Source organism: Oncorhynchus clarkii, chromosome 29, assembly GCF_045791955.1.
Source record: "Oncorhynchus clarkii lewisi isolate Uvic-CL-2024 chromosome 29, UVic_Ocla_1.0, whole genome shotgun sequence".
In the NCBI taxonomy this organism is placed as follows: domain Eukaryota; kingdom Metazoa; phylum Chordata; class Actinopteri; order Salmoniformes; family Salmonidae; genus Oncorhynchus; species Oncorhynchus clarkii.
The window spans coordinates 32,796,560-32,822,407 of NC_092175.1; the positions used below are offsets into that span (position 1 = coordinate 32,796,560).

The 25,848-nt window shown below is 44.6% G+C and overlaps 2 protein-coding genes across 5 annotated transcripts; one reads left to right on the top strand and one right to left on the bottom strand.

The window, feature by feature from the left end:
• The first annotated feature begins 5,240 nt into the window (after positions 1–5,240).
• Positions 5,241–17,438, top strand: LOC139388263 (cell division cycle protein 23 homolog). 3 transcript variants are annotated; one of them, XM_071134820.1, is made up of 16 exons: positions 5,241–5,553; positions 5,825–5,897; positions 6,020–6,157; positions 6,331–6,373; positions 6,474–6,579; positions 7,548–7,680; positions 7,820–7,997; positions 8,092–8,189; positions 8,273–8,354; positions 8,515–8,668; positions 10,017–10,136; positions 10,257–10,332; positions 10,450–10,511; positions 10,599–10,677; positions 16,791–16,910; positions 17,036–17,438. In XM_071134820.1, exons 1-16 carry the CDS (start codon positions 5,447–5,449, stop codon positions 17,156–17,158), a joined length of 1,692 nt encoding a protein of 563 aa, XP_070990921.1. In that variant the 5' UTR covers positions 5,241–5,446; the 3' UTR covers positions 17,159–17,438. The 3 variants fall into 3 exon arrangements, with proteins under 3 accessions (XP_070990921.1, XP_070990920.1, XP_070990922.1); XM_071134819.1 differs by having other exon boundaries at positions 5,243–5,553; positions 16,770–16,910; XM_071134821.1 differs by having other exon boundaries at positions 5,243–5,553; positions 16,797–16,910.
• Positions 17,435–25,522, bottom strand: LOC139388262 (kinesin-like protein KIF20A). 2 transcript variants are annotated; one of them, XM_071134818.1, is made up of 17 exons: positions 25,395–25,522; positions 24,042–24,238; positions 21,918–22,043; positions 21,691–21,810; positions 21,451–21,589; positions 21,145–21,320; positions 20,957–21,056; positions 20,566–20,778; positions 20,263–20,449; positions 19,969–20,112; positions 19,691–19,859; positions 19,449–19,595; positions 19,124–19,366; positions 18,780–19,011; positions 18,581–18,672; positions 18,331–18,468; positions 17,435–18,155 (listed from the first exon to the last, which is right to left on the bottom strand). In XM_071134818.1, exons 2-17 carry the CDS (start codon positions 24,222–24,224, stop codon positions 17,799–17,801), a joined length of 2,766 nt encoding a protein of 921 aa, XP_070990919.1. In that variant the 5' UTR covers positions 24,225–24,238; positions 25,395–25,522; the 3' UTR covers positions 17,435–17,798. The 2 variants fall into 2 exon arrangements, with proteins under 2 accessions (XP_070990919.1, XP_070990917.1); XM_071134816.1 differs by having other exon boundaries at positions 24,042–24,251; positions 25,395–25,518.
• Positions 25,523–25,848: the final 326 nt, after the last annotated feature.

Sequence of the window (25,848 nt, forward strand, 5' to 3'; positions counted from 1 at the left end):
AAAACAGGGTGTTGACTGAGCTATTCCATATGTGAGATGCATTTACTGGAAAAGTTCCTGTATTATATCAGTGATATACTCCATTGATACCTAACCCCCATCATATTTTTAATTTTAGGTTTATCATCGGATGTTTCTCCCTGTTAAAACTCAATCACACTTCTCCTGCAACTACACCCCATCCAACCAACCCCCCACTTGTCCCAGGGGGCACATTAATCACATGCCCTAAATACGGCCCCCTTCCCTCCATGCCGCCCTCTCTGGATGCCTCCATGCCTAGACATTAAACATCTGTCTCAGTCGTTATCCCCAGCCTGACACCTCTCTGGAATGTCGACTACCTCTCACCAAGTGGGTGTGTGTCATTATTTACATTTGCGTGTATACTCTTCAAAATAAAATGTCTACAACCACACAATGGAACAGAGACAAGTGTTGTGTTTGGAAACAATAGTTTGGTCGGTCAGTCAGTGTGCAGGCCAGGCTCGGGCTCTGTCTCTGTGGGGCAGCCAGGGGCTCAGGTGGTGGCTGCCCTAATGAGGCCAAGCTTTTGGCTGCTATCCTCAGTCCAACGTGACGACATCATCACAGCCTCATTACAGGGTCCTGCAACACGGCCTCTCAGGTCTGGCTGAGACGGACTGTGCTAATACAGTAGGATCTCACACACTCATACACAAACACAATGACAATGCTCAGAGACGTGGTGGTATAGAATATACGGTATACTTTGTGCCCTCTACCCCCACACTGCCAGAAGAGAAGAGCTGAGGATACAGAGCTGCATTAGATGAGGACAGGAAGAGAAATTGGATCTGAAATAAAGGCGAGTACAACTGGTAGATACTGTGAGAAAGGTGGAGGTGGCAGGGGAGGTTACCTCTGTGTACACAGCTTTAGGGCCCATGGTGCAGGGCTCTGTGGAGCACATCAGAGAGCAGGGCACATCAGTGGCACACTGTCCCTTTTAATTACGCAGCAATCTGTCTCAGCAACTCCTTCACGCAGTTCACTGCTCTACCTGCAGGGCACAAGTGTGTGTGTGTGTGTTTGTGTGAGATAGAAGGATAAATAGAGAGAGAAAGAGAGGGGAGGAAGGGAAGAAGGAAGCGGAAGGAGGATAGGAAGGAAGGAAGGAGATGGGGCATATAACCTGTCTTATTGTGCCTCTTTCAACCTGCTCAATGAGCCATGTGGTTGCACTTGTAAACTCTGGCAATACTTGATTACCTTGTCAGTCTCTTAAAATGGCTTTTGAACTGGAGGGGGGAGGGAGGGAGAGGGGTATGGAGAGGGGTAGGGAGAGAGAGAGAGAGAGAGAGAGAGAGAGAGAGAGAGAGAGAGAGAGAGAGAGAGAGAGACGTGTACTGAGAAAAAACTCAAAACAGAGAAAAAGGGTGTGCTCTGCTCTCTGCTTTTTTTTTATGTGTCTATAGAGAGATAGCCAGTAGCCAATACAAATGTGTCTATAGAGAGATAGCCAGTAGACAATACAAATGTGTCTATAGAGAGATAGCCAATAGTCAATAAAAATGTGTCTATAGCAGTGGCAATTTTAGCATGTAAATCTTGGTGGGGCAAAAAAGTGGGACACATGGCAGCAAAGCCACAACATAACACTAAACAATATATTAATTACACTATAACGGTGACAAAATGTGCCCACAAACTGTTCTACTGCTGTCCCAACAGCAGTCCCAACACCTTACCACTGCTACACCTGGCTATCAGCGGAGCCTTGTCTGGCAGCGAAACAGGTAATTCAGCCTCATTTACTGCCTTTTAAAAAAAACATAGCTGATATGGCTGACTTGCTTAAACAAATGTGGTTTCTACTGACAAGTGAGATGTACAAACTATGGCATAAGGGGACGACAAGTAGATAAGAGGCTATCCATAATTTCAATTAAGACATTAATGTGACGATGGACGTAGTCAATATAACTATTTGTTCAGCACTTTTGAAATGTACAAGCAACAGAATTCAGAATATGGGTTGTTACGGTTCTTACGGTGCACTGCTATCAGTAGCACTGTCAAAGCTGTACAAAAAAGTTTGCAAACAAGTACACACTGGCCACGAACGATGTGTTTACAAAACCGCGTTGGTGAAAATAGTCCAAATGATTAGGGTGAGGCACATGAGCTACTAATATCTTACTACACAACACACACTTAGTATTACTGCCTTGTTCAGGGGCAGAATGACAGATTTTTACCATGTCAGCTCAGGGATTCGATTTTGCAACCTTTTGGTTACTAGTCCAACACTGTAACCACTAGGCTACCTGCCGCCCCGATTAAAAATGATTTGCCAGTAGACTTAATTCATGATGATGACTGCTAGCTAAGATTGTGAAAGTAAGTCGACATGATCAGTCCAATCAAAGCTACAGAACATATAAGTGATTTGATGTCATTTCTGTGGCCAATGACCTTGAGCCTTCTTGGAAGGGCACTTCAAATCAAATCAAATCAAATTTTATTTGTCACATACACATGGTTAGCAGATGTTAATGCGAGTGTAGCGAAATGCTTGTGCTTCTAGTTCCGACAATGCAGTAATAACCAACAAGTAATCTAACCTAACAATTCCAAAACTACTGTCTTGTACACAGTGTGAGGGGATAAAGAATATGTACATAAGGATATATGAATGAGTGATGGTACAGAGCAGCATAGGCAGATACAGTAGATTGTATCGAGTACAGTATATACATATGAGATGAGTATGTAAACAAAGTGGCATAGTTAAAGTGGCTAGTGATACATGTATTACATAAGGATACAGTCGATGATATAGAGTACAGTATATACGTATGCCTATGAGATGAATAATGTAGGGTAAGTAACATTATATAAGGTAGCATTGTTTAAAGTGGCTAGTGATATATTTACATCATTTCCCATCAATTCCCATTATTAAAGTGGCTGGAGTTGAGTCAGTGTCAGTGTGTTGGCAGCAGCCACTCAATGTTAGTGGTGGCTGTTTAACAGTCTGATAGCCTTGAGATAGAAGCTGTTTTTCAGTCTCTCGGTCCCAGCTTTGATGCACCTGTACTGACCTCGCCTTCTGGATGATAGCGGGGTGAACAGGCAGTGGCTCGGGTGGTTGATGTCCTTGATGATCTTTATGGCCTTCCTGTGACATCGGGTGGTGTAGGTGTCCTGGAGGGCAGGTAGTTTGCCCCCGGTGATGCGTTGTGCAGACTTCTAATGTGGCAGCACCCAAAGGGCTCACATTCTTGATGTCTACCCTTACTAAAGGCGGGTGACGTAGTGTCCCCATGAGTGACAGAATACTGAGCCAATCACGGTGCAATGCTGAGCCAATCACTGTGCAATGCTCCTATTTTCTGCTGGCCTGCCCCACCACCACAGAAAGCACTGAGCTAGGCTGGAACACCTGTATTTTGGAGCTGATTGTTTGTATGCGGCTTTATTAACTCAATTATATATTCCTTTTTTGACATTGTTTGCAAACTGATATATGACACGTATTAATGCCAAAATAACATGCCAAACAGGCAAGCCCCCACAAAAAAATACATAAACATATATTTTTCAAAAAGCCCCACCTGCCCTGTATGAAAAGGCCCCCACTGGTCTGTGGAGAGATAGGCAATAAAAATTCCCACAAAAAGTTAGCCAATAGCCAATAAAAATGTGTCTACAGAGATAGCCAATCGCCAATACAAATGTGTCTGTAGAGATAACTAATAGCCAATAAAAAGGGTTGCATGCACATGCAGCACAGCATATTTAATAATTAGTAGCTCTATCAAACATGTCAGTCACTTTTTTTCTCTCTCTTTCTTTCTTTCTTTCTTTCTTTCTTTCTTTCTGTCTGTACAAGGGTAGAGTAGTATGGTCCCAGCTGTTGTCTGTCCTCCCCAGCTCTCCCAGAGGAGGCTCCCAGGTAGAACCATGCCGCTGCCACATGCCCCAACCCCAGGATCTGTGCTCCACATTGCAAACTACAGATTAGCAGCATGAGACACAATGGGCAAAACACACTCATACAAGCTGTTATCATAGCAACAGTCTGTTCAGAAAGTGACAACGGCAAGGATGTTTTGCGTCATGTTTGCGCCTAAATGCATTATGATCTCGTTCAGTCAGCAATGTTGAGATGGCAAGTTGTGAAGGGACAATTCATATGTACAATGCTGAAGGCACAGCATGAACAGGCACAACAGGAGTATGTGTACCTTGCCATTTAAGCTCTCTGTCCTCAATGCAAGGTCCAATCAATGTGCCAAGGCACATGTACTGGCACATTGATATCCCCTTGATTTGAGGACAGTTGTGCCTGTCAGATGCTTGCCACTGTGCTGTGAATTTTACATATGAATTGGCCCTTCACAACCTGCCATTTCAACATGGCTGGGACATAATGGTTAGTGTAGAGGGTAAGCTGGTATTTTGTGAGTGATACCTCAATTGCTTGCTGTTTGTCAGTAGCTAGGTGACATCCAATTGGTGACACATTTTAATGCAAATATTCTCAAATCTGCATAAATAAAATATGCACATTTTCCCACCAGAGATGTGTTTCCATTAAATTGACCTGTTGTCTATAAAAGTATGTGCTTGATGACATGGTCCACATAAAAATGACTTTTGCGGTTCAATTCAAATGTACTGAATTAAACATATAAGTTAACTGGGTTTCCATCGCGTTTTCAGCTACATTGATGGTTTTGTCATAAAACATTTAGCATTATATAGCTAATGTTTCTATTCTGGTATTGACATGTGGGCTCTAGACAACAGTTTGCAGATGCAGTGCATGTGTAGCCAACATGTTGAGATTATTATGGACAAAGATTCGTTTTATTTGTCAAATGGCAGCCAAGCATCGATCATCATAAGAACCTCGATATTTATTGGAAAGGTGCATCAAGCTCATCACTGCACGTTCACCACCCTGTGAAGTTCATCATAATGTATTTAATCTGTAGCCTAATGAAGGGCATGCTTTCCCAAATCCTAGTGGGAGAACCATACATGTCATCCCGTGACTCAAAACGTACTTTGATTTTATCAATATTTGTCCATAAAATCGTTTGATTTGTCAACATTTGGAAAGTTTACAGACAAATGTGCTGTTTCCATCAGGCCTGTCAAAATTTGTTTTATTCCACATACTGGAAACCTAATTAGCTGTCTTGACAGTACTGTAGCAAAATGCATCGTGTTCTGTGGTACAGGCTGCCACCCTCTGGATAAATTCTGAACTGCATTGTAGTTGATTTCCATCTCACTTAAAAATATTTAGGTAGCCTATTCTTAGAAGACTTCAAGTCATTTCTAAAACTTTGTTACATTGTAAAGAATAATTTCAGGTAAACAGCTGAAAAGCTATTGCTATAAATCGATTAGCCCGAATGCTGTCCAATCGCGATTTGTGTTTTTATGACGTACAATCAAGGTATGAAAAATGGCGGCCTTGTGTAGTGAGTTTGGCGATTTAGTTCAAATAAAAAAACAGCTGATCTCTGTGATATCGCTTTGTAAAGAAAGAGGACTTGTACATAGCGTGAAATGGTAAGAAGCTCTATTCTTGATGTTATGATCATTGTATTTATTTCAGTGAAGAATAGCTTCAGTTGGTGAACTCATAGTTGTTAGCTTGCTAATGCTAACGATTAACTTGCAAGCTTTGTCAAATCTTGCCTATTTTTTTTCAGACCGGTTCAGGCTTTTATTTTATTAATAATTATAATAATAATTTTATTAATACATATTGAAGTTGATACAACATTGCGTTAACTACGTCAGTGATATCACCGATGGTTGTGTGACATTTTTATTTTAGGGCTTCAGAGTTGGCATTTGCCTTGGACCCCCTTCCCAAGAATGAATTACCTCCATCGGCAACTTTTACTGAGGTTTGTGGCTAAAGATAATGTTTTCCTTGTTAATGCATGAACATGTTGCTTATGTTTTTGAATTGGAGGCCATTTGAGTGATATGTACAATCGCTGTTACCTCTCTGTCATCCTGGTTGTAGGAGGATGCTCAGGACCTGGATGCTCTTGGCCTGGCCAAGTCCTACTTTGACCTGAAAGAGTATGACCGTGCTGCCTACTTCCTTCGCGGCTGCCGCAGCCAGAAAGCATACTTCCTGTACATGTACTCTCGCTATCTGGTGAGATGGTGTTTCAGCATTCACAGCAACATCACCTCTAGAAATCTAGTTGTCACAATGGGAATAGAGACAATACAATTGTCCTGAATACTTGCAACTCCTCAATGGGGGCCATCCAATGTAGCCTGTCATTTAAGGGATGTTGTCAAATTCTGACACTCATCTGTTTCCAGTCTGGAGAAAAGAAGAAAGATGATGAGACTGTGGACAGCTTGGGTGAGGAGCTAAGCTTTCTTTGACACCAAAATCAAATGGTGTCTCAAGACAGAGTTCAATGTCTTGATTGGTTGTTTTTGCCTGCTGTGATTGGCTGCAGGGCCTCTGGAGAAAGGTCAGGTGCGTAACGAGGCTCTGCGGGAGCTGAGGGTGGAGCTGAGTAAGAAGCACAGTGCTGGAGAGCTGGACGGATTCACTCTGTACCTGTAAGCACCTCGCACTATCACACACACTCAAATCAAAATAAAATGGTATTTGTCACATGTGCTGACCTTACAGTGAAATTCTTACTTTACAAGCCCTTAACCAACAATGCTTTAAAAATTAAAATAAGTGTTAAGTAAAAGAAAATGAAAGTAACCAATAATTAAACAGCAGCAGTAAAATAACAAGGGAGGCTATATACAAGGGGTACCAGTACAGAGTCAATGTGCGGGGGCACCGGTTAGTTGAGGTAATATGCACATGTAGGTAGAGTTAAAGTGACTATGCATAGATTATAAACAGAGAGTAGCAGCAGAGTAAAAGAGGGGTCTGGTTAGACCTTTGATTAGCTGTTCAGGAGTCTTATGGCTTGAGGTGTAGAAGCTGTTAAGAAGCCTTTTGGAGTGGTACCGCTTGCCGTGCGGTAGGAGAGAGAACAGCCTGACTAGGGTGGCTGGAGTCTTTGACAATTTTTAGGGCCTTCCTCTGACACTGCATGATATTGAGGTCCTGGATGGCAGGAAGCTCGGCCCCAGTGATGTACTGGGCTGTAGACACAACCCTCTGTAGTGGCTTGCAGTCGGAGGCCGAGTAGTTTCCATACCAGGCAGTGATGCAACCCGTCAGGATGCTCTCGATGGTGCAGCTGAGGATCTGAGGACCCATATGCAACCTTTTCAGTCCCCTGAGGGGGAATAGGCCTTGTCGTGCCCACTTCACAACTGTCTTAGTGTGTTTGGACCATGATAGTTTGTTGGTGATGTGAACACCAAGGAACTTGAAACTCTCAACCTGCTCCACTACTACGTGCTCGGTCCTCTTTTTCCTGTAGTCCACAATCATCTCCTTTGTCTTGATCACATTGAGGGAGAGGTTGTTGTCCTGGCACCACACGACCAGGTCTCTGACGACCTCCCCCATATACGTGTACAGTGAGTCTTTAACCTCACAAACCTGCGCGTGTGTGCAGGTATGGGGTGGTTCTGCGGAAGCTGGATCTACTGAAGGAGGCAGTAGATGTGTTTGTGGAGGCGACCCATGCCCTACCTCTACACTGGGGAGCGTGGCTGGAGCTCTGTAACCTCATCACCAACATTGACATGGTAATACTCACACACACAACTCATACAGATAATTTCTCCTCTGTACCCACTACAGTGGTTCCCAGATCTACTGGACTACATTACATGTCAATGAACTTATAGAATATTACAATGATATACTTGTGGCTCCTCTTGTCAGCTGAAGTCCCTGTCTCTGCCAGACTGCTGGATCAGAGACTTCTTCATAGCCCACATGTACACAGAGCTGCAGATGATCAAAGAGGCCCTGCAGAAATACCAGAGTCTGATTGAGTCCGGCTTCTCCAAGAGCACGTATATCGTCTCACAGATTGCTGTGGCCTACCACAACATCCGAGGTCTGTCAAGTCAATAAAGTAATATGAAGAAACATTCTGCTAGGTATTTTCTTTCCTCTATTCAGTTTCACACCTACGCTTTTCTTTGTCGTAGATATTGACCAGGCTCTGGCTCTGTTCAATGAGTTGCGGGAGCAGGATCCCTTTCGCATTGAGAACATGGACACGTTCTCCAACCTGCTATACGTCCGTGTGAGACCCCACTTAATTGACTGTCTCCATCTGTCGGGCTCTGTCATTATGAACATGTCTGACTGTCTGTTGTGTTTCCACAGAGCATGAAGCCAGAGCTCAGCTACCTGGCCCACAACCTGGTGGAGATAGACAAGTACAGGGTAGAAACCTGCTGTGTCATCGGTAAGGACTCTTCTCAAGTCAAAGCCGGACATAAACCCCCAGAACTCTTTACTATGTTCAGTAATCACAGACAGACCTTTCAAGACTTAAGAAGTACAACCAACTCTACCTACAAGTGATATGTTATGTTTCTAATGAGTGCATTCTGTCCTGTGTGTAGGGAACTACTACAGCCTGCGGTCGCAGCATGAAAAGGCAGCCCTGTACTTCCAGAGGGCTCTGAAGCTGAACCCTCGCTGCCTGGGGGCCTGGACTCTGATGGGCCACGAGTACATGGAGATGAAGAACACCTCAGCTGCCATCCAGGCCTACAGGTCAGACTGACACTCCACTATGGCCCGCTGCCCCAGGCCTACAGGTCAGACTGACACTCCACTATGGCCCGCTGCCCCAGGCCTACATGTCAGACTGACACTCCACTATGGCCCGCTGCCCCAGGCCTACAGGTCAGACTGACACTCCACTATGGCCCGCTGCCCCAGGCCTACATGTCAGACTGACACTCCACTATGGCCCGCTGCCCCAGGCCTACAGGTCAGACTGACACTCCACTATGGCCCGCTGCCATCCAGGCCTACAGGTCAGACTGACACTCCACTATGGCCCGCTGCCCCAGGCCTACAGGTCAGACTGATACTCCACTATGGCCCGCTGCCATCCAGGCCTACAGGTCAGACTGACACTCCACTATGGCCCGCTGCCCCAGGCCTACAGATCAGACTGACACTCCACTATGGCCCGCTGCCATCCAGGCCTACAGGTCAGACTGACACTCCGCTATGGCCCGCTGCCATCCAGGCCTACAGGTCAGACTGACACTCCACTATGGCCCGCTGCCCCAGGCCTACAGGTCAGACTGACACTCCACTATGGCCCGCTGCCCCAGGCCTACAGGTCAGACTGACACTCCACTATGGCCCGCTGCCCCAGGCCTACAGGTCAGACTGATACTCCACTATGGCCCGCTGCCATCCAGGCCTACAGGTCAGACTGACACTCCACTATGGCCCGCTGCCCCAGGCCTACAGATCAGACTGACACTCCACTATGGCCCGCTGCCCCAGGCCTACAGATCAGACTGACACTCCACTATGGCCCGCTGCCATCCAGGCCTACAGGTCAGACTGACACTCCGCTATGGCCCGCTGCCATCCAGGCCTACAGGTCAGACTGACACTCCACTATGGCCCGCTGCCCCAGGCCTACAGGTCAGACTGACACTCTACTATGGCCCGCTGCCCCAGGCCTACAGGTCAGATTGACACTCCACTATGGCCCGCTGCCCCAGGCCTACATGTCAGACTGACACTCTACTATGGCCCGCTGCCATCCAGGCCTACAGGTCAGACTGACACTCCATTATGGCATGGCTTAGAGCTGGGACAATAAACCCAAAAATTATGGATACTGACCGACCCAGTGATTTATCGTGGACATTTTACTGATAGCGATAGTAACGATAAGTCGTTTTTACTTGAGAAATGTGAAGTTTGCTAGGGCTATTTCAAACAATTTATAGCTACAACATTCAAAATAGTAGATGTTTTAACGGAAATATAAATAAATAACTGGTGCACACCACACTGGTATTCCTGATTCTATGGGTCAGAGCGTTGTGCTCAATGGTTTTCTATTTCTGTGTATGTTTTCTTTGTTGATCAGGCACGCTATAGAGGTGAACAAACGAGACTACCGTGCCTGGTATGGCCTGGGACAGACCTATGAGATCCTCAAGATGCCATTCTATTGTCTTTACTACTATCGAAAGGCCCACCAGCTCAGGTGTGTGTTTGAGTAAAAACCAAGGTAGAGGGTTCAGTGGGTGCTTGGTATCGTGTAGTAAAGTCTATTACCAAATCTTTACATACTGTAGTGTGAATGACGTGTCACTGTGGCCCTCAGGCCCAATGACTCTCGTATGCTGGTTGCTTTGGGAGAGAGCTACGAGAAACTCTCACAGCACGTCGAGGCAAAGAAGGTTAGCAACAGCAGCATTCTCTCTGCCATTATTTTTGAATTTTCCTGTAGATTTGAATGTAATATTTGAACCACTGCTGTGATCTGTCATTAAGTTCTATTCTTCCTTTTTGTCCAGTGTTACTGGAGGGCGTACTCTGTGGGGGACGTGGAGAGAATGGCTCTACTGAAACTGGCAAAGTATGGACATCAGAGCATGTATATGTGTGGTTAACTTAATACTGTGTTGAGACTTATATTTTCTCTAATACATATGTATGTTAACAGACTTCACGAGCAGCTTAATGAGTCTGACGATGCGGCCCAGTGTTACATCATCTACATCCAAGACATCTTCTTCTGTGGGGTGAGCAACCCAACGGACCTCTGTGTGTGTGTGTGTGTGTTATATATATATATATATATATACACATACATACATACATACATACATACATACATACATACATACATACATACAGTGCCTTGCGAAAGTATTCGGCCCCCTTGAACTTTGCGACCTTTTGCCACATTTCAGGCTTCAAACATAAAGATATAAAACTGTATTTTTTTGTGAAGAATCAACAAAAAGTGGGACACAATCATGAAGTGGAACGACATTTATTGGATATTTCAAACTTTTTTAACAAATCAAAAACTGAAAAATTGGGCGTGCAAAATTATTCAGCCCCTTTACTTTCAGTGCAGCAAACTCTCTCCAGAAGTTCAGTGAGGATCTCTGAATGATCCAATGTTGACCTAAATGACTAATGATGATAAATACAATCCACCTGTGTGTAATCAAGTCTCCGTATAAATGCACCTGCACTGTGATAGTCTCAGAGGTCCGTTAAAAGCGCAGAGAGCATCATGAAGAACAAGGAACACACCAGGCAGGTCCGAGATACTGTTGTGAAGAAGTTTAAAGCCGGATTTGGATACAAAAAGATTTCCCAAGCTTTAAACATCCCAAGGAGCACTGTGCAAGCGATAATATTGAAATGGAAGGAGTATCAGACCACTGCAAATCTACCAAGACCTGGCCGTCCCTCTAAACTTTCAGCTCATACAAGGAGAAGACTGATCAGAGATGCAGCCAAGAGGCCCATGATCACTCTGGATGAACTGCAGAGATCTACAGCTGAGGTGGGAGACTCTGTCCATAGGACAACAATCAGTCTTATATTGCACAAATCTGGCCTTTATGGAAGAGTGGCAAGAAGAAAGCCATTTCTTGAAGATATCCATAAAAAGTGTCGTTTAAAGTTTGCCACAAGCCACCTGGGAGACACACCAAACATGTGGAAGAAGGTGCTCTGGTCAGATGAAACCAAAATTGAACTTTTTGGCAACAATGCAAAACGTTATGTTTGGCGTAAAAGCAACACAGCTGAACACACCATCCCCACTATCAAACATGGTGGTGGCAGCATCATGGTTTGGGCCTGCTTTTCTTCAGCAGGGACAGGGAAGATGGTTAAAATTGATGGGAAGATGGATGGAGCCAAATACAGGACCATTCTGGAAGAAAACCTGATGGAGTCTGCAAAAGAACTGAGACTGGGACGGAGATTTGTCTTCCAACAAGACAATGATCCAAAACATAAAGCAAAATCTACAATGGAATGGTTAAAAAATAAACATATCCAGGTGTTAGAATGGCCAAGTCAAAGTCCAGACCTGAATCCAATCGAGAATCTGTGGAAAGAACTGAAAACTGCTGTTCACAAATGCTCTCCATCCAACCTCACTGAGCTCGAGCTGTTTTGCAAGGAGGAATGGGAAAAAATTTCAGTCTCTCGATGTGCAAAACTGATAGAGACATACCCCAAGCGACTTACAGCTGTAATTGCAGCAAAAGGTGGCGCTACAAAGTATTAACTTAAGGGGGCTGAATAATTTTGCACGCCCAATTTTTCAGTTTTTGATTTGTTAAAAAAGTTTGAAATATCCAATAAATGTCGTTCCACTTCATGATTGTGTCCCACTTGTTGTTGATTCTTCACAAAAAAATACAGTTTTATATCTTTATGTTTGAAGCCTGAAATGTGGCAAAAGGTCGCAAAGTTCAAGGGGGCCGAATACTTTCGCAAGGCACTGTATATATATACACACACACACACACACACACACACATACAGTGGGGCAAAAAAGTATTTAGTCAGCCACCAATTGTGCAAGTTCTCCCACTTAAAAAGATGAGAGGCCTATAATTTTCATCATAGGTACAGATCAACTATGACAGACAAAATGAGAAAGAAAAAAAAATCCAGAAAATCACATTGTAGGATTTTTAATGAATTTATTTGCAAATTATTGAGATCTGGAGACTGGCTAGGCCACTCCAGGACCTTGAAATGCTTCTTACGAAGCCACTCCTTCGTTGCCCGAGCGGTGTGTTTGGGATCATTGTCATGCTGAAAGACCCAGCCACGTTTCATCTTCAATGCCCTTGCTGATGGAAGGAGGTTTTCACTCAAAATCTCACGATACATGGTCCCATTCATTATTTCCTTTACAGGGATCAGTCGTCCTGGTCCCTTTGCAGAAAAACAGCCCAAAGCATGATGTTTCCACCCCCATGCTTCACAGTAGGTATGATGTTCTTTGGATGCAACTCAGCATTCTTTGTCCTCCAAACAAGACGAGTTGAGTTTTTACCAAAAAGTTATATTTTGGTTTCATCTGACCATATGACATTCTCCCAATCTTCTTCTGGATCATCCAAATGCTCTCTAGCAAACTTCAGACGGGCCTGGACATGTACTGGCTTAAGCAGGGGGACACGTCTGGCACTGCAGGATTTGAGTCCCTGGCGGCGTAGTGTGTTACTGATGGTAGGCTTTGTTACCCTGGTCCCAGCTCTCTGCAGGTCATTTGCTCACCGTTCTTGTGATCATTTTGACCCCACGGGGTGAGATCTTGCGTGGAGTCCCAGATCGAGGGAGATTATCAGTGGTCTTGTATGTCTTCCATTTCCTAATAATTGCTCCCACAGTTGATTTCTTCAAACCAAGCTGCTTACCTATTGCAGATTCAGTCTTCCCAGCCTGGTGCAGGTCTACAATTTTGTTTATGGTGTCCTTTGACAGCTCTTTGGTCTTGGCCATAGTGGAGTTTGGAGTGTGACTGTTTGAGGTTGTGGACAGGTCTCTTTTATACTGATAACAAGTTCAAACAGGTGCCATTAATACAGGTAATGAGTGGAGGACAGAGGAGCCTCTTAAAGAAGAAGTTACAGGTCTGTGAGAGCCAGAAATCTTGCTTGTTTGTAGGTGACCAAATACTCATTTTCCACCATAACTTGCAAATAAATTCATTTAAAAATCGTTAAAAAAATAATAATCTAATTTTGTCTGTCATAGTTGAAGTGTACCTATGATGAAAATTACAGGCCTCTCATCTTTTTAAGTGGGAGAACTTGCACAATTGGTGGCTGACTAAATACTTTTAGGAATCAAGTAGTAACCAAAAAGTATTAAACAAATCAAAATATTTAATATTCTTCAAAGTAGCCTTGATGACAGCTTTGCACACTCTTGGCATTCTCTCAACCAGCTTCATGAGGAATGCTTTTCCAATAGTCTTGAAGGAGTTCCCACATATGCTGAGCACTTGTTGACTGCTTTTCCGTAACTCTGCGGTCCAACTCATCCCTAGCCATCTCAATTGTGTTGTGGTCGGGTGATTGGACACCAGGTCATCTGATGCAGCACTCCATCACTCTTCTTATCGGTCAAATAGTCCTTACACAGCCTGGAGGTGTGTTTTGGGTCATTGTCCTGTTGAAAAACTAATTATAGTCCTACTAAGCGCAAACCAGATGGGATGGTGTATTGCTGCAGAATACTGTGGTAGCCATGCTGGTTAAGTGTGCCTTGAATTCTAAATAAATCACAGACAGTATCACCAGCAAAGCACCATCACACCTCCTCCTTCATGCTTCATGGTGGGAACCACCCATGCGGAGATCATCCGTTCACCTACTCTGCTTCTCACAAAAAAGTTTTTTCACCAAAAATCGCAAATTTGGACTCATCAGACCAAAGGACAGATTTACACCAGTCTAATGTCCACTGCTCGTGCTTGGGCCAAGAAACAAGTCTCTTCTTATTATTGGTGTCCTTTAGTAGTGGTTTCTTTGCAGCAAATTGACCATGAAGGCCTGATTCATGCACTCTCCTATGAACAATTGATATTGAGATGTGTCTGTTACTTGAACTCTGAAGCATTTATTTGGGCTGCAATTTCTGAGTCTAGTAACTAATGAACTTATCCTCTGCAGCAGAGGTAACTCTGTGTCTTCCTTTCCTGTGGCGGTCCTCATGAAAGACAGATTCATCATAGCGCTTGATGGTTTTTGTGATTGCACTTGAAGAAACTTTAAAAGTTCTTGAACTTTTCTGGATTGACTGACCTTCATGTCTTAATGATGGACTGTAGTCTCTCTTTGCTTATTTGAGCTGTTCTTGCCATAATTTGGACTTGGTCTTTTACCAAACACTTTTTGGGTTACTACATGATTCCATATGTGTAATTTTTTAAAAATGTTGATGTCTTCACTATTTTTCTACAATGCAGAAAATAGTACAAATAAACCCTTGAATGAGTAGGTGTGTCCAAACTTCCGACTGGTACTGTGACATTTCATTTTGTTTGCATTGTTATTATGAGGGTATTGTGTGTAGATTGATGAAAAAATGATTTAATAAATTTTAGAATAAGGCTGTAACGTAACAAAGTGGAAAAAGTCAAGGGGTCTGAGTACTTTCCGAATGCATTATCTGTTTTATAGTTTAGAAATTAAAGGACTTTATGTATTTAGTCACCCCGTTTGAAGTTGTCATAAGTATTTGGACAAATTCACTTATAGTGTGTTCAGAATGGTATTTGGTCACATTCCTAGAATGCAATGGCTACATTATATTAAACTAGAGGCTCTACAAGCTTGTTGGATGCATTTGCACTTTGTTTTGGATTATGTTGTGCCCACTAGAAATTAATGGTAAAAATGTATTGTCATTTTGGAGTAACTTTTATTGTAAATAAGAATATAATGTTTTTGAACACTTCTACATTTTAATGTGGTTACTACCAGGATTGTGGATAATCATGAATGAATTGTGAGAAAGTTAGACATAAATATCATACCCCCAAGAAAAACATCCCGTTATTGGTTATGGTGATAGGTTAGCATGTTTCGGGGGCATTATCTTTGCAGCTGTAGCCAGGTTTGTGCGTGATGACGTAGTGTACATAAAAATGACTTTTGCGGTTAAATTTTAATGTACCGAATAATTTACAACTCTGATGGTTTTGTCACACAAAATGTTGCGTTTATATAACCCACTCTGTGCCCACGCATGTTGCGCTCTAGGCAACAACTCACAAAGTAGGGTAGGCTACCGACATGATGAGATTTTTATGGGAAAAAAAGAGTGAGATTATTTGTCAGACAGCAGCAGACATGATCATCATGTCACCAGAATAAGACCCTCTATTTGCCGAAAAGGAGCATTAAGCTCCTCACGGTGCACTTTCACCACCCTGTGAAGTTTTGAAATAATTTCATCTGGAATCTAATAAACGTTGTGCTTTCCGGGGTCATAGTGGGAGGATCACACTCCATATTACGTGACAGACACACAAAGATCCCTCCTTGTCTAGTGTCTTTTAATTTTCCTGACATTTTGCTGTTTCCATCAGGCCTGTCATGACTCTTTATTTTTATCAGACAGAGTTCACGCTCATAAAGGTTGGATGGAAACCTGGTCAGTAACTTTCTCACTCATCATGATTATCCGTAATCATGGTAGCATCCACGTTGTAACAAATAACATTTTATTTGAAGTGTTGAGAAACATATTTTATTCTTATTTAGAATAAAAGTTACTCCAAAATGACACATTATTTACCATTCATTTCTTTTGGGCACATCATAATCAAAAACAACAAAGCGCAAATGCATCCAAGTTTGTCGTCACAAGCTTAATGTAGTCATTGTGTGCTAGTTATATGGGACCAAATCTGAACTTCTGACAATTTTATTCACAATAGGTGAATTTGTCCAAATATTTATGCCTTCAAATAGGGCAACTAGATACATATTTTACTGTTTAGAAATTAAAGTACTTTGTATGAAAATACCCTCAAATAAAAGGTAACATTGTGTACTGTCATTTTATCTCAAATCCAAAATGCTGGATTATTGAACCAAATTGTTGTGGGTTATTGTATAGGCATAGGTATGTTTTTACTATTCAGTCAGTCTCTAGGACCAGTCCCGGCACAGCTGGGGGCATATTCATTACGCCGATTCTGTCGCATAACGTTTATTCAAACTGAGAGACCTACCTGACTTTGTTCAATGGAAACTCGTTTTGCTCAGTTTGCTTCCGTTTTGGTTCTTCAACTGAAAACGGTTTCCATAATGAATATGCACCTGGAGTTAGTGAAAAGTTAGTGCATATGTGCTTACAGGAGCAGCTGGAGCATGCAGAGGTGAGCACGGCCCTGCGTTACCTTGGCCAGTACTACTTCAAGAACAAACTTTATGAGGAGGCTTCACTGTGTGCCCAACGCTGCTGTGACTACAATGACGTAAGCACGTCCTCCAGTTGAATGTTGTTCATAGGAAAAAGTGTCCATCTTATCAAAATATCTACATACACTGCTTGTCCGGTACTGTTGTCAGACCAGATGTATTTCTGGTGTCCCTCTTACAGGCTCGTGAAGAAGGCAAGGCTCTACTCAGACAGATCTCCCAGGTCAGAGACCATATTGAGGCCTCTAACACCACCCCTGTTAGGAGGGTGTCTCCCCTCGATCTGTCCTCCTTCTCTCCCTGACACACCACCCTACTGGCTAGCTGAAAGCTCTGGGACAATCTGCCTTATCCTGTTGGTTCCATATACAGTTATGGTGAATTAGTACTTAATGCCATATTGAGGGAGACTGAATGTCTACCCTTATACATAATGTAAATATTTTCTGTGTATGTTTACATGACGGTGCAGCAGTTGCCACCCTGCTTTTGAATATGAAAGAATTCTGAACCACTGAGTCATTAAATCAATGGAAACTACATGCTAATGTCACTTAGAATAAATTCATTAAAAAAAAAAAAAATGTACAAGATTTTATTATAAATTTTACTGTTGCACCAAAGTATATTGAAAGACTGGACAAACATTGAAAGCAAAACCTTTACATTAGAGAATGCAATGTAAATAATGTCTAATAGTAACAACTCTTAAAGCACTTTAGCAGGAGGTAATGTGCATCAGTCCTCATTCAACCAGAATCTTGTAGCATTGTGTTTAATACTCAGGTATACCAGAGTCCACTACAAAAACAACTTTTGCATTCCTAAGGAAGACAGCTTAGCAGTGCAGATACTGTAGTAACACTTGAAATAAAGTCATTTAAAAAAACAATTGCAAAATAGTACAGATTTACAATTGGTTTGCATAGCAGTAGAGGATAAAGTCAGCACTTGGTAACCCTGTACCTGCCAGAGGGGCCGGGACTTGGGGGAGGGGACTGTTGGCGGGAGCGAAGGATCCGTGAGTAGGGTGTGGTTTGAGGTTCACGGGGGCGCCCCTGTTGTCCGTTTCGTGACGGGGTGTGTTGTGGGAAAAGGGAGCGGAAGAAGTGTCGTTTCTCTGGGGGCTGGTTCTCAGCGTTGCCTGCTGCCCCACAGCCCCTCTTCTGACAGGAGCCAGGAGTAGCAGAGGCCGAGCCACAGGGGGGCATCTGACCCATCTGGGCCAGGGTCTCCGCCTTCCTCCTCAGGTCAGCCTTGACCAGCAGCAGGCCGTTCTGTAGCTCTACCAGGGTCTGGTCCTGAGGGAGAGGAGTGGACAGGGTGAGGGGTGGACAGGGGGCCTACGAAGTCTACATGCTTTTTCAAAGTGACAGAAACACCAACTAGTAGCAGCCCTGCCTAGGATCACTAAGAACAAAGTGTTCCCCTCCCTTGCCTAGGAATGATGTCCCATTGAATTCTATAGAGGTGTACCTGTTTGGCCAGTGTGTGGTCTGCAGTGGTGAGCGCATGGCGCAGCCTCTCCCCACCAGTGTTACGGCAGCATGCCCTCTCTCCAGACTGCAGGTTCAGACCCAGCCTCTGCAGGTCCAGACGCAACTGACGCAGGTTCTGCAGCAGAGGCACAAACATGTTAAAATCCCAGCAATGGTTATAGTGTTTAATACAAAAAGGTATGGGGGTAATGTGAGAGGAGACTACGCCCACTAGCTGGAGTACCGACCCTCTGGCCCTCCCCCAGCTTGCGGTCGGCAGCATTGGTCAGGGCGTCGGAGTGCTCTGGTGGTGTGAGCTGCCCCTGGACACGCCTCAGTTCTGGAAGAGAGTTACAGTTATAAAGACCCATGTCATTTACCAATCAATCATGTAGACTTCCCTCGTTCCCACACTCCCGATTGTCCTGGTCCTCCCTCTCCTCTTACCTTGTGTTTTCTCCAGCAGCTCGGCACGACACTGGTCCAGCTCAGCCCTCACTCTGCTCAGCTCTCCTGTGGTTGTGGAGGCCAAGCGCTGGGAGCGACGGGGCGTGGGGCCCTCAGCCTCTCCTCCCAGGGCTAGGGGTGGGAAGAGGGGGAGTGGGGCTGGCTCTGCTAGGGACACACCTCCCTTTTTCTCCAGGGCTGCAGTCAGTGCCTCAATCTGTTCATCACGCTCCTAGGATGGGAGGGAAGGTGGAAAGGAATCAACCATCTGTAGCATATAAAACTCTATTCTAAACCCACTGAAAAAGACACTAACTTAATCTACAGACTGCCCTATCCCTCACCTCTATTTCCTGGTTGTAGTATCTCTTGAGGCTTTTCTGCAGGTTGTTGATCTTGTCCTCAAACCTCTCCTCCATCAGAGCCTTCTCTGTCTCCAGGGTCTGGCTGAAGTCCTTCTCCATGCCAGAGATGACCTCCATCATCTCAGAGAACACCTGCTCTCTGACGGTGGCCTCCAGCACCTCCTTCTCTTCCCGCTGCCTCTGCACCTCCCTCTTCAGTACCTCGATGGCCCGCAGTAGAGCCTGAACACAGCACAGACCCAGTCAGTCACCGAGGTCCAACACACACAAGTTGACATTTCATTCAGTGGGACGTAGGACATACATCTGAATCAAACATGGTGATGTCCCCATCTTCATCGCTGTCCTCGTCTTCCTCAATCAGAGTGCTGTCATTGGAGTGAGACCGGGGCTCCCGCAGCAGGGACAGGATGTAGGCCACTCGGGTTTTAGTGGATGGCCCATGGACCAGCTGAGAGAGGAGACGGACGACAGAGGTCACAACCACTGAATATTTCTCTGAAACCAAGGCTGTATTATTAACTGCAAGGTGAGAGCTGTTTGTACCTGTGTGGCGATGGCAGAGAACTTGAGGGCCTGTAGGGTCTCGTCGTAGGTGGAGGCACAGGGGTTGATGTTGACCACCATGCTGGAGTGCCCGCGGCCGCAGAAGAAGCCCTGAAGAACCCGTGTCAGTTTACTGTCTCTGAACGGCACCACCTGAGGGGGTCGCGACCTGTAGGGACAGGAGAACGTGTCATCTGGACAGTACAATGCTGGGATGCATTTCATTTACCAGCATGTGATGAATTCCTCTTGTTTAGATGTGTGTGTGTGTGGCCTACTTGTTGTTCTGGTTGTGCCTCAGAGCAGCGATACAGCGGCCCAGGGTGTGGAGGGAGGTGTTGATATTGTTGGCCTCCTTCATCCTCTCCTCGTTGCGCTGGTCCTTACAACGCTCTGAGCCAGCCAGGTCACAGACAGACAGCCTAGTGGGACAGAATCAATTATACTAATGCCAGGTCACAGACAGACAGCCTAGTGGGACAGAATCACTACTACCACCACCAACAACGTCAGATCAGAACACTCAGGATAAGACAGTGGGTTGGAGAATGAGAAGCCTGGATGGGACGTACTCGCTGATGCGTGTGGCCTGGCCCTGGTTAGATTCTGGGTGGACGTGCAGGATCCGGGTGGAGAAGATGCTGTGGCTGCGGCTGGAGTTTTGGTTGAGGTGAGTGCTGGCAAAGCTCTGGTTCCTCCGGCCAGCCCTGAGCACTCTCCAAGCCTCCTCTGCACTGCGGACCTGCACCCAGGTGAGATCTGCACAACACAAAAACAAAGGTCAGTAATGTGAATAAACTACAATGAAAAACATTAAGACTATCTACATATTAGATATTATCTACAAGCATGTTTTCTTAGTGAATGCTTGTTACCCTTGACGTAAGGGTTCCCCTGCTTGTCATCACTCAGCCGCAGGATGGCCCTCTTCTTAGGCTGCAGGCAGGGCGGAGCCTCAAGCAGGTCGTACAGGAACTCATTGTAGATCTCATAGAAGGACACCCACACAGAGAACTGAACCCCCTCCTCCAGCTCCTCCCCTCCGCTGTGAGACAGGCTGTCTGGCTCCAGACATACACTGTCAGAGTCTGCTGGGAGACAAGGGCGTGTTGAGCAGTGACCATGCAACTTCCAGGATTATACTCTACATACTACCAATGTCTATATAATAAAGCAGCTGTGTAAATGCTGTATAACTCTAGACTTGGCTTCAGGGTCCACCAGGCGTCAGAGAGCAGAGTCATGTTACAGTCTGAATGCCCTCACCCTCTAGCTGGGTGGCGATGTGGCTGGTTATGGAGTGTCCACCGATGCCGCTGTCCCAGGTACTAGTGCCGCCTCTCATCCGAGAAGTCACGTCATCTTCCTGTGATAGAGACACGGGGAGAGGAACGTGGCATCGTGACTTAGTTGACAAATGATTCCAGAGTGATTTGTGCTCCTGTTTCCCTCACCTCTTTGAGTAGAGCGTCTCTGCGGATCTCCTCAGCCCGGACCTCACCGGCATCCAGCTGGCGTACCTCCTGGTGGAGGACAGGCTTGAGGTCCATGGCCCCGTAGAGACGGCCCTGCAACTTCCTGAACAAAGACACCAAGGCCCGGGGCAGGAGGCCCGCCTCACGACCCACTCCTACAGGGGAAAGGTCACGTCAGTACTTTGTGGTACCTATCTCCACTGTATATTTAACAAACAGCTAAACCAAGATAGTGGAAATGTCTAGCTTTCTGTAGTTACTTGGTGACAACCAATACTATCTCACCCTGAATGGTGTAGGTCTTGCCAGAGTTGGTGACACCATATGTGTAGAGGAGCCGACTCTCTCCACGAAGCACGTCTCTCACCATCTCCTTCATGGTGCTCTCAAAGAAGTCATGCTGTTTGGTCTCTGGACCAAAGATCTAGAGGTACATATGAAAAGACATCTGTGATCTGTGTATATTATAATGTACGTGTCATAGTAGTCTTCTCTCAGGTCTTGTGTGAAGGTGAAACTGTTCACCTGTGAGAAGCTGAACTTGTGCATGCTCTGGGCGACTCCCCTCTCTGCACTCTTCATGTTCTGGGAGTCTTTGGGGGCTTTGAGCATCAGGCTCTCTTTGTTTTGCACACACACACAGCCCTGAAATGAGAAGAGGGGAAATAACACCCGTCTCACAAGTACTTCAAAGTTGACATGGAGAATAGGATGGGACGATAATATAATGGAATTTAGAGTGCAGATTGTACCTGTTCCTCTCCCCTTTCCTTCTCTCCCTCAGTCAGTGGGCGGATACGCAGAAACACCTTCACTTTGTCAGTGTTCCCCTCACCACCGCTGCCTTGTCTGATCACCCCAGGCTTTGCCAATGCTTTCTGAATATTGGAGGAAAGAAAGTGGTGATAGTACAGTTCTGTGATGAACAGCAGTGTTGAACATTTTCGTACTATAGGCCTATCACTGATCCCCCTGTGTAAATCCGCTACACACTTAAAGTTCCAATGGAAATCTGTGTTTTGGCGCAAAATGTTTATGAATGAACAAATGACAAGCAAAAAATGTCATACAGGATTGATAGGTCAGTTAGAGGGAGTAGTCCCTAAGCCAACAGCTTGTGTAACATCTGACCAGAATAAAGCATTCACGTTTTTGTGAAATAAAGCACTTGTGAAAAGCACTTGTGACTTTAGAAAGGCAGTGCAGGATGGACATAGGTCTGTTGGCCGGGGTTGGGGTAGCCACGAGGAAAGCATAGCCAGCCTAGAGAAATGCATATTGAAATTTTCGGTGGTGACTAGCCTCAGTGCAGTGGGCAGCTGGGAGGAGGTGCTCTTGTTCTCCATGGACTTGAGTGTCCCAAAACTTTTTGGAGTTAGAGCTACAGGATGCACATTTCTGTTTGAAAAAGCTAACCTTTGCTTTCCTGACTTCCCTGAACAGTTGCATATCGTGGGGACTATTCGATGCTATTGCAGTCCGCAACAGGATGTTTTTGTGCTGGTCAAGGGCAGTCAGGTCTGGAGTGAACCAAGGGCTATATCTGTTCTTAGTTCTACATTTTTTGAAAGGGGCATGCTTATTTAAGATGGTGAGGAAATTACTTTTAAAGAACGACCAGGCATCCTCGACTGACGGGATGAGGTCAATATCCTTCCAGGATCCCCGGGCCAGGTCGATTAGAAAGGCCTGCTCGCAGAAGTGTTTTAGGGAGCGTTTGACCGCGGACCCATTACGGATGCAGGCAATGAGGCAGTGATCGCTGAGATCCTTATTGAAAACAGCAGAGGTATATTTGGAGGGCAAGTTGGTCAGGATAATATCTATGAGGGTGCCCATGTTTACGGATTTGGGGTTGTACCTGGTGGGTTCCTTGATAATTTGTGTGTGATTGAGGGCATCTAGTTTAGATTGTAGGACTGCTGGGGAGTTAAGCATATCCCAGTTTAAGTCACCTAACAGAACGAACTCTGACAATAGATGGGTGGCAATCAATTCATATATGGTGTCTAGGACACAGCTGGGAGCTGAGGGGGGGTCTATACCAGGCGGCAACAGTGAGAGACTTATTTCTGGAGAGATACATTTTTCAAATTAAAAGCTCGAACTGTTTGGGCATAGACCTGGAAAGTATGACAGAACTTTGCAAGCTCTCTCTGCAGTAGATTGCAACTCCTCCCCCTTTGGCAGTTCTATCTTGACAGAAAATGTTGTAGTTGGGTATGGAAATCTCTGAATTTTTGGTGGCCTTCCTAAGCCAGGATCCAGACATGGCAAGGACATCAGGGTTGGCGGAATGTGCTAAAGCAGTGAGTAAAACAAACTTAGGGAGGAGGCTTCTGATAACATGCATGAAACCAAGGCTTTTTTGATTACAGAAGTCAACAAATGAGAGTGCCTGGGGTCATGCAGGGCCTGGGTTTATCTCCACATCACACGACATACAGGAGGAGTATGATGAGGGTACGGCTAAAGGCTAGCAAAACTGGTTGTCTAGTGCGTTGGGGACAGAGAATAAAAGGATCAGATTTCTGGGGGTGGTAGAATAGATTCAGGGAATAATGTGCAGACAGGGGTATGGTGGGGTGCGGGTACAGTGGAGGTAAGCCCAGGCACTGAGTGATAAGAGGTTGCATCTCTGGACACGCTGGTTATACTGGGCGAGGTCACTGCATGTGTGGGAGGTGGGACAAAGGAGGTATCTAAGGCATGTACAGTGGTACTAGGGGCTCCGCAGTAAACTAAAAACAATTATAATTATCCTATTAATATTACATTCACTGATAAACAAGTACTGGTAGGCCTGTAATAAAGGAACCTTAAATATGTGTCTCGAGTGCAGAGTGTTACGAGTTCTGTCAGAGCTAAGGCCTCACCTCTCTGATGGATGGCCGAGGTTCTAGTCCAGGGGAGATTATGGAGATCTCAGGCAGAGTCACTTCGTTCAGTCGTTGTCCTACTAGGCCGCCGATGTCAGCTGCCGTGGATTCAAACACAGCCATGCCCCCCTCCTCCTCATCAGACAGGACTCCACACGGAGATGCCATAGACAACGCCATAACCTTTTGGGTGACTGAATTGAGATTCTGGGATCACAGAGCTGTCAAGAGTGAGTGAAATCTACAGCAACACGTTTTCCAGGTTTACTAAAATAACTTTCATATGTAGAAAAGGGAGGAAGGGAAGCGCTGCTAAGGTACACAGTAGGTTTTGGTAGACAGAAGGAGCTCTTTGGTAAAAGGGGTAAATTGGTGATCAAAAAGAAAGGAGGACCAAGGCACTTAATGTAATTAAAATGCCTTTATTTGTAAGGCATTTTCAATGGAAATATTCAACTGGTCTAGCATGTTCAATGGAAACATTGAACATGCCATACAAATAAAGGCATTTGAATTCATTATATGAAGAGTGCCTTGGTCCTTCTTTTTGACCTCTTTCATATGTATTTGACATTTTAGTCATTTAAAAACTTACAGTAATGATTGCATACATTGTAAGCATTTTTTTCGTACTAGTCCCCCACGGGAATCTAACCCACAACCCTGGCGCGTTATGCTCTACTAACTGAGTTAAACATAGTCCCGTGTATCTTGTTACATGTAGGCAAGGGAACCTTGGATGACTCGAGGGGCTAAAAGTCAAGTTTGCTTGTCTGCAAAAGACTGGTGTTTATTCTAGAGGGTTAACTAGCCCAGTTTGGTTTTCAGATCTAAAAGTGGTTTAAAGTCAAAAGTCCCACCTCACGTATTAGATTGAGACACTTCCATGCCTCAATCCCAAATTAAAATTATGCCATTACTGATATTTTTAGACATTTGAATACATTAGCTACAGGGCTGCTGCTGCAGTGTTGAAAACGTGGCCAAAACTTTTGAACCAACATAAAGCAATCCATTGGCTGGCTTGGTGATTGGCAGGTACACGCAAACAGACTGACTGCTTTGTTTCGCTAAACTGCCCCGGTAACTAACAGTTACCTAGCAAATAGTGTTTGAATTTAAAATGTGTTGAATGTAATTTGCAAAAGAAAATACATTTGTAATGCGCTTTTCATTGTACAATAATAATCTCAAATGCACTAACGTTACCTAGCAAGCGCTGATTAACGTTAGCAAAAACAAGATAATTTAACTGGCTAACGTTCGCCATTTATCTAGCAAAGGTATTTCGCTTCAGGTAACGTTAGTTTCATCAAGTGAATGCTCTAATTCTAAAGTAAATCAAATTACCTCGTCAGTCGCGGTGAGTTATCTTCGTAAATGCAACCCCCCCAAAAACGACCCTTTTAAACAGAAACAACTTGCTCTATCTAGCCATGAAATGCTACCTGACGATGCCCCTTGTTTTGTGCATAGACACTTCCCTCAAGGCGTCCACTGAATCAACCAATTCAAACATCGCGCTTCACGTGCACAACCAATCACAGGATAAAGGTTACACAGACGCCGCACAGACATCGACCAATAGGAAGATCGTAGCTACAGACACATTACTAGATGAATGCGAATTTAGAAAGTGTTTATTTGATCATTTGAATGTTTTAGCTAGTTACGTGTGTGTTATTTTATATCTACAAATGTTCTAATACTGTTATCTAGCAAAATGCCATTGCATGGACCCTAGCCCTGGATTAAACATTATCCGGTTCCAGTCCAGGATGAGGTTTACATTTTGTTTAGTAAA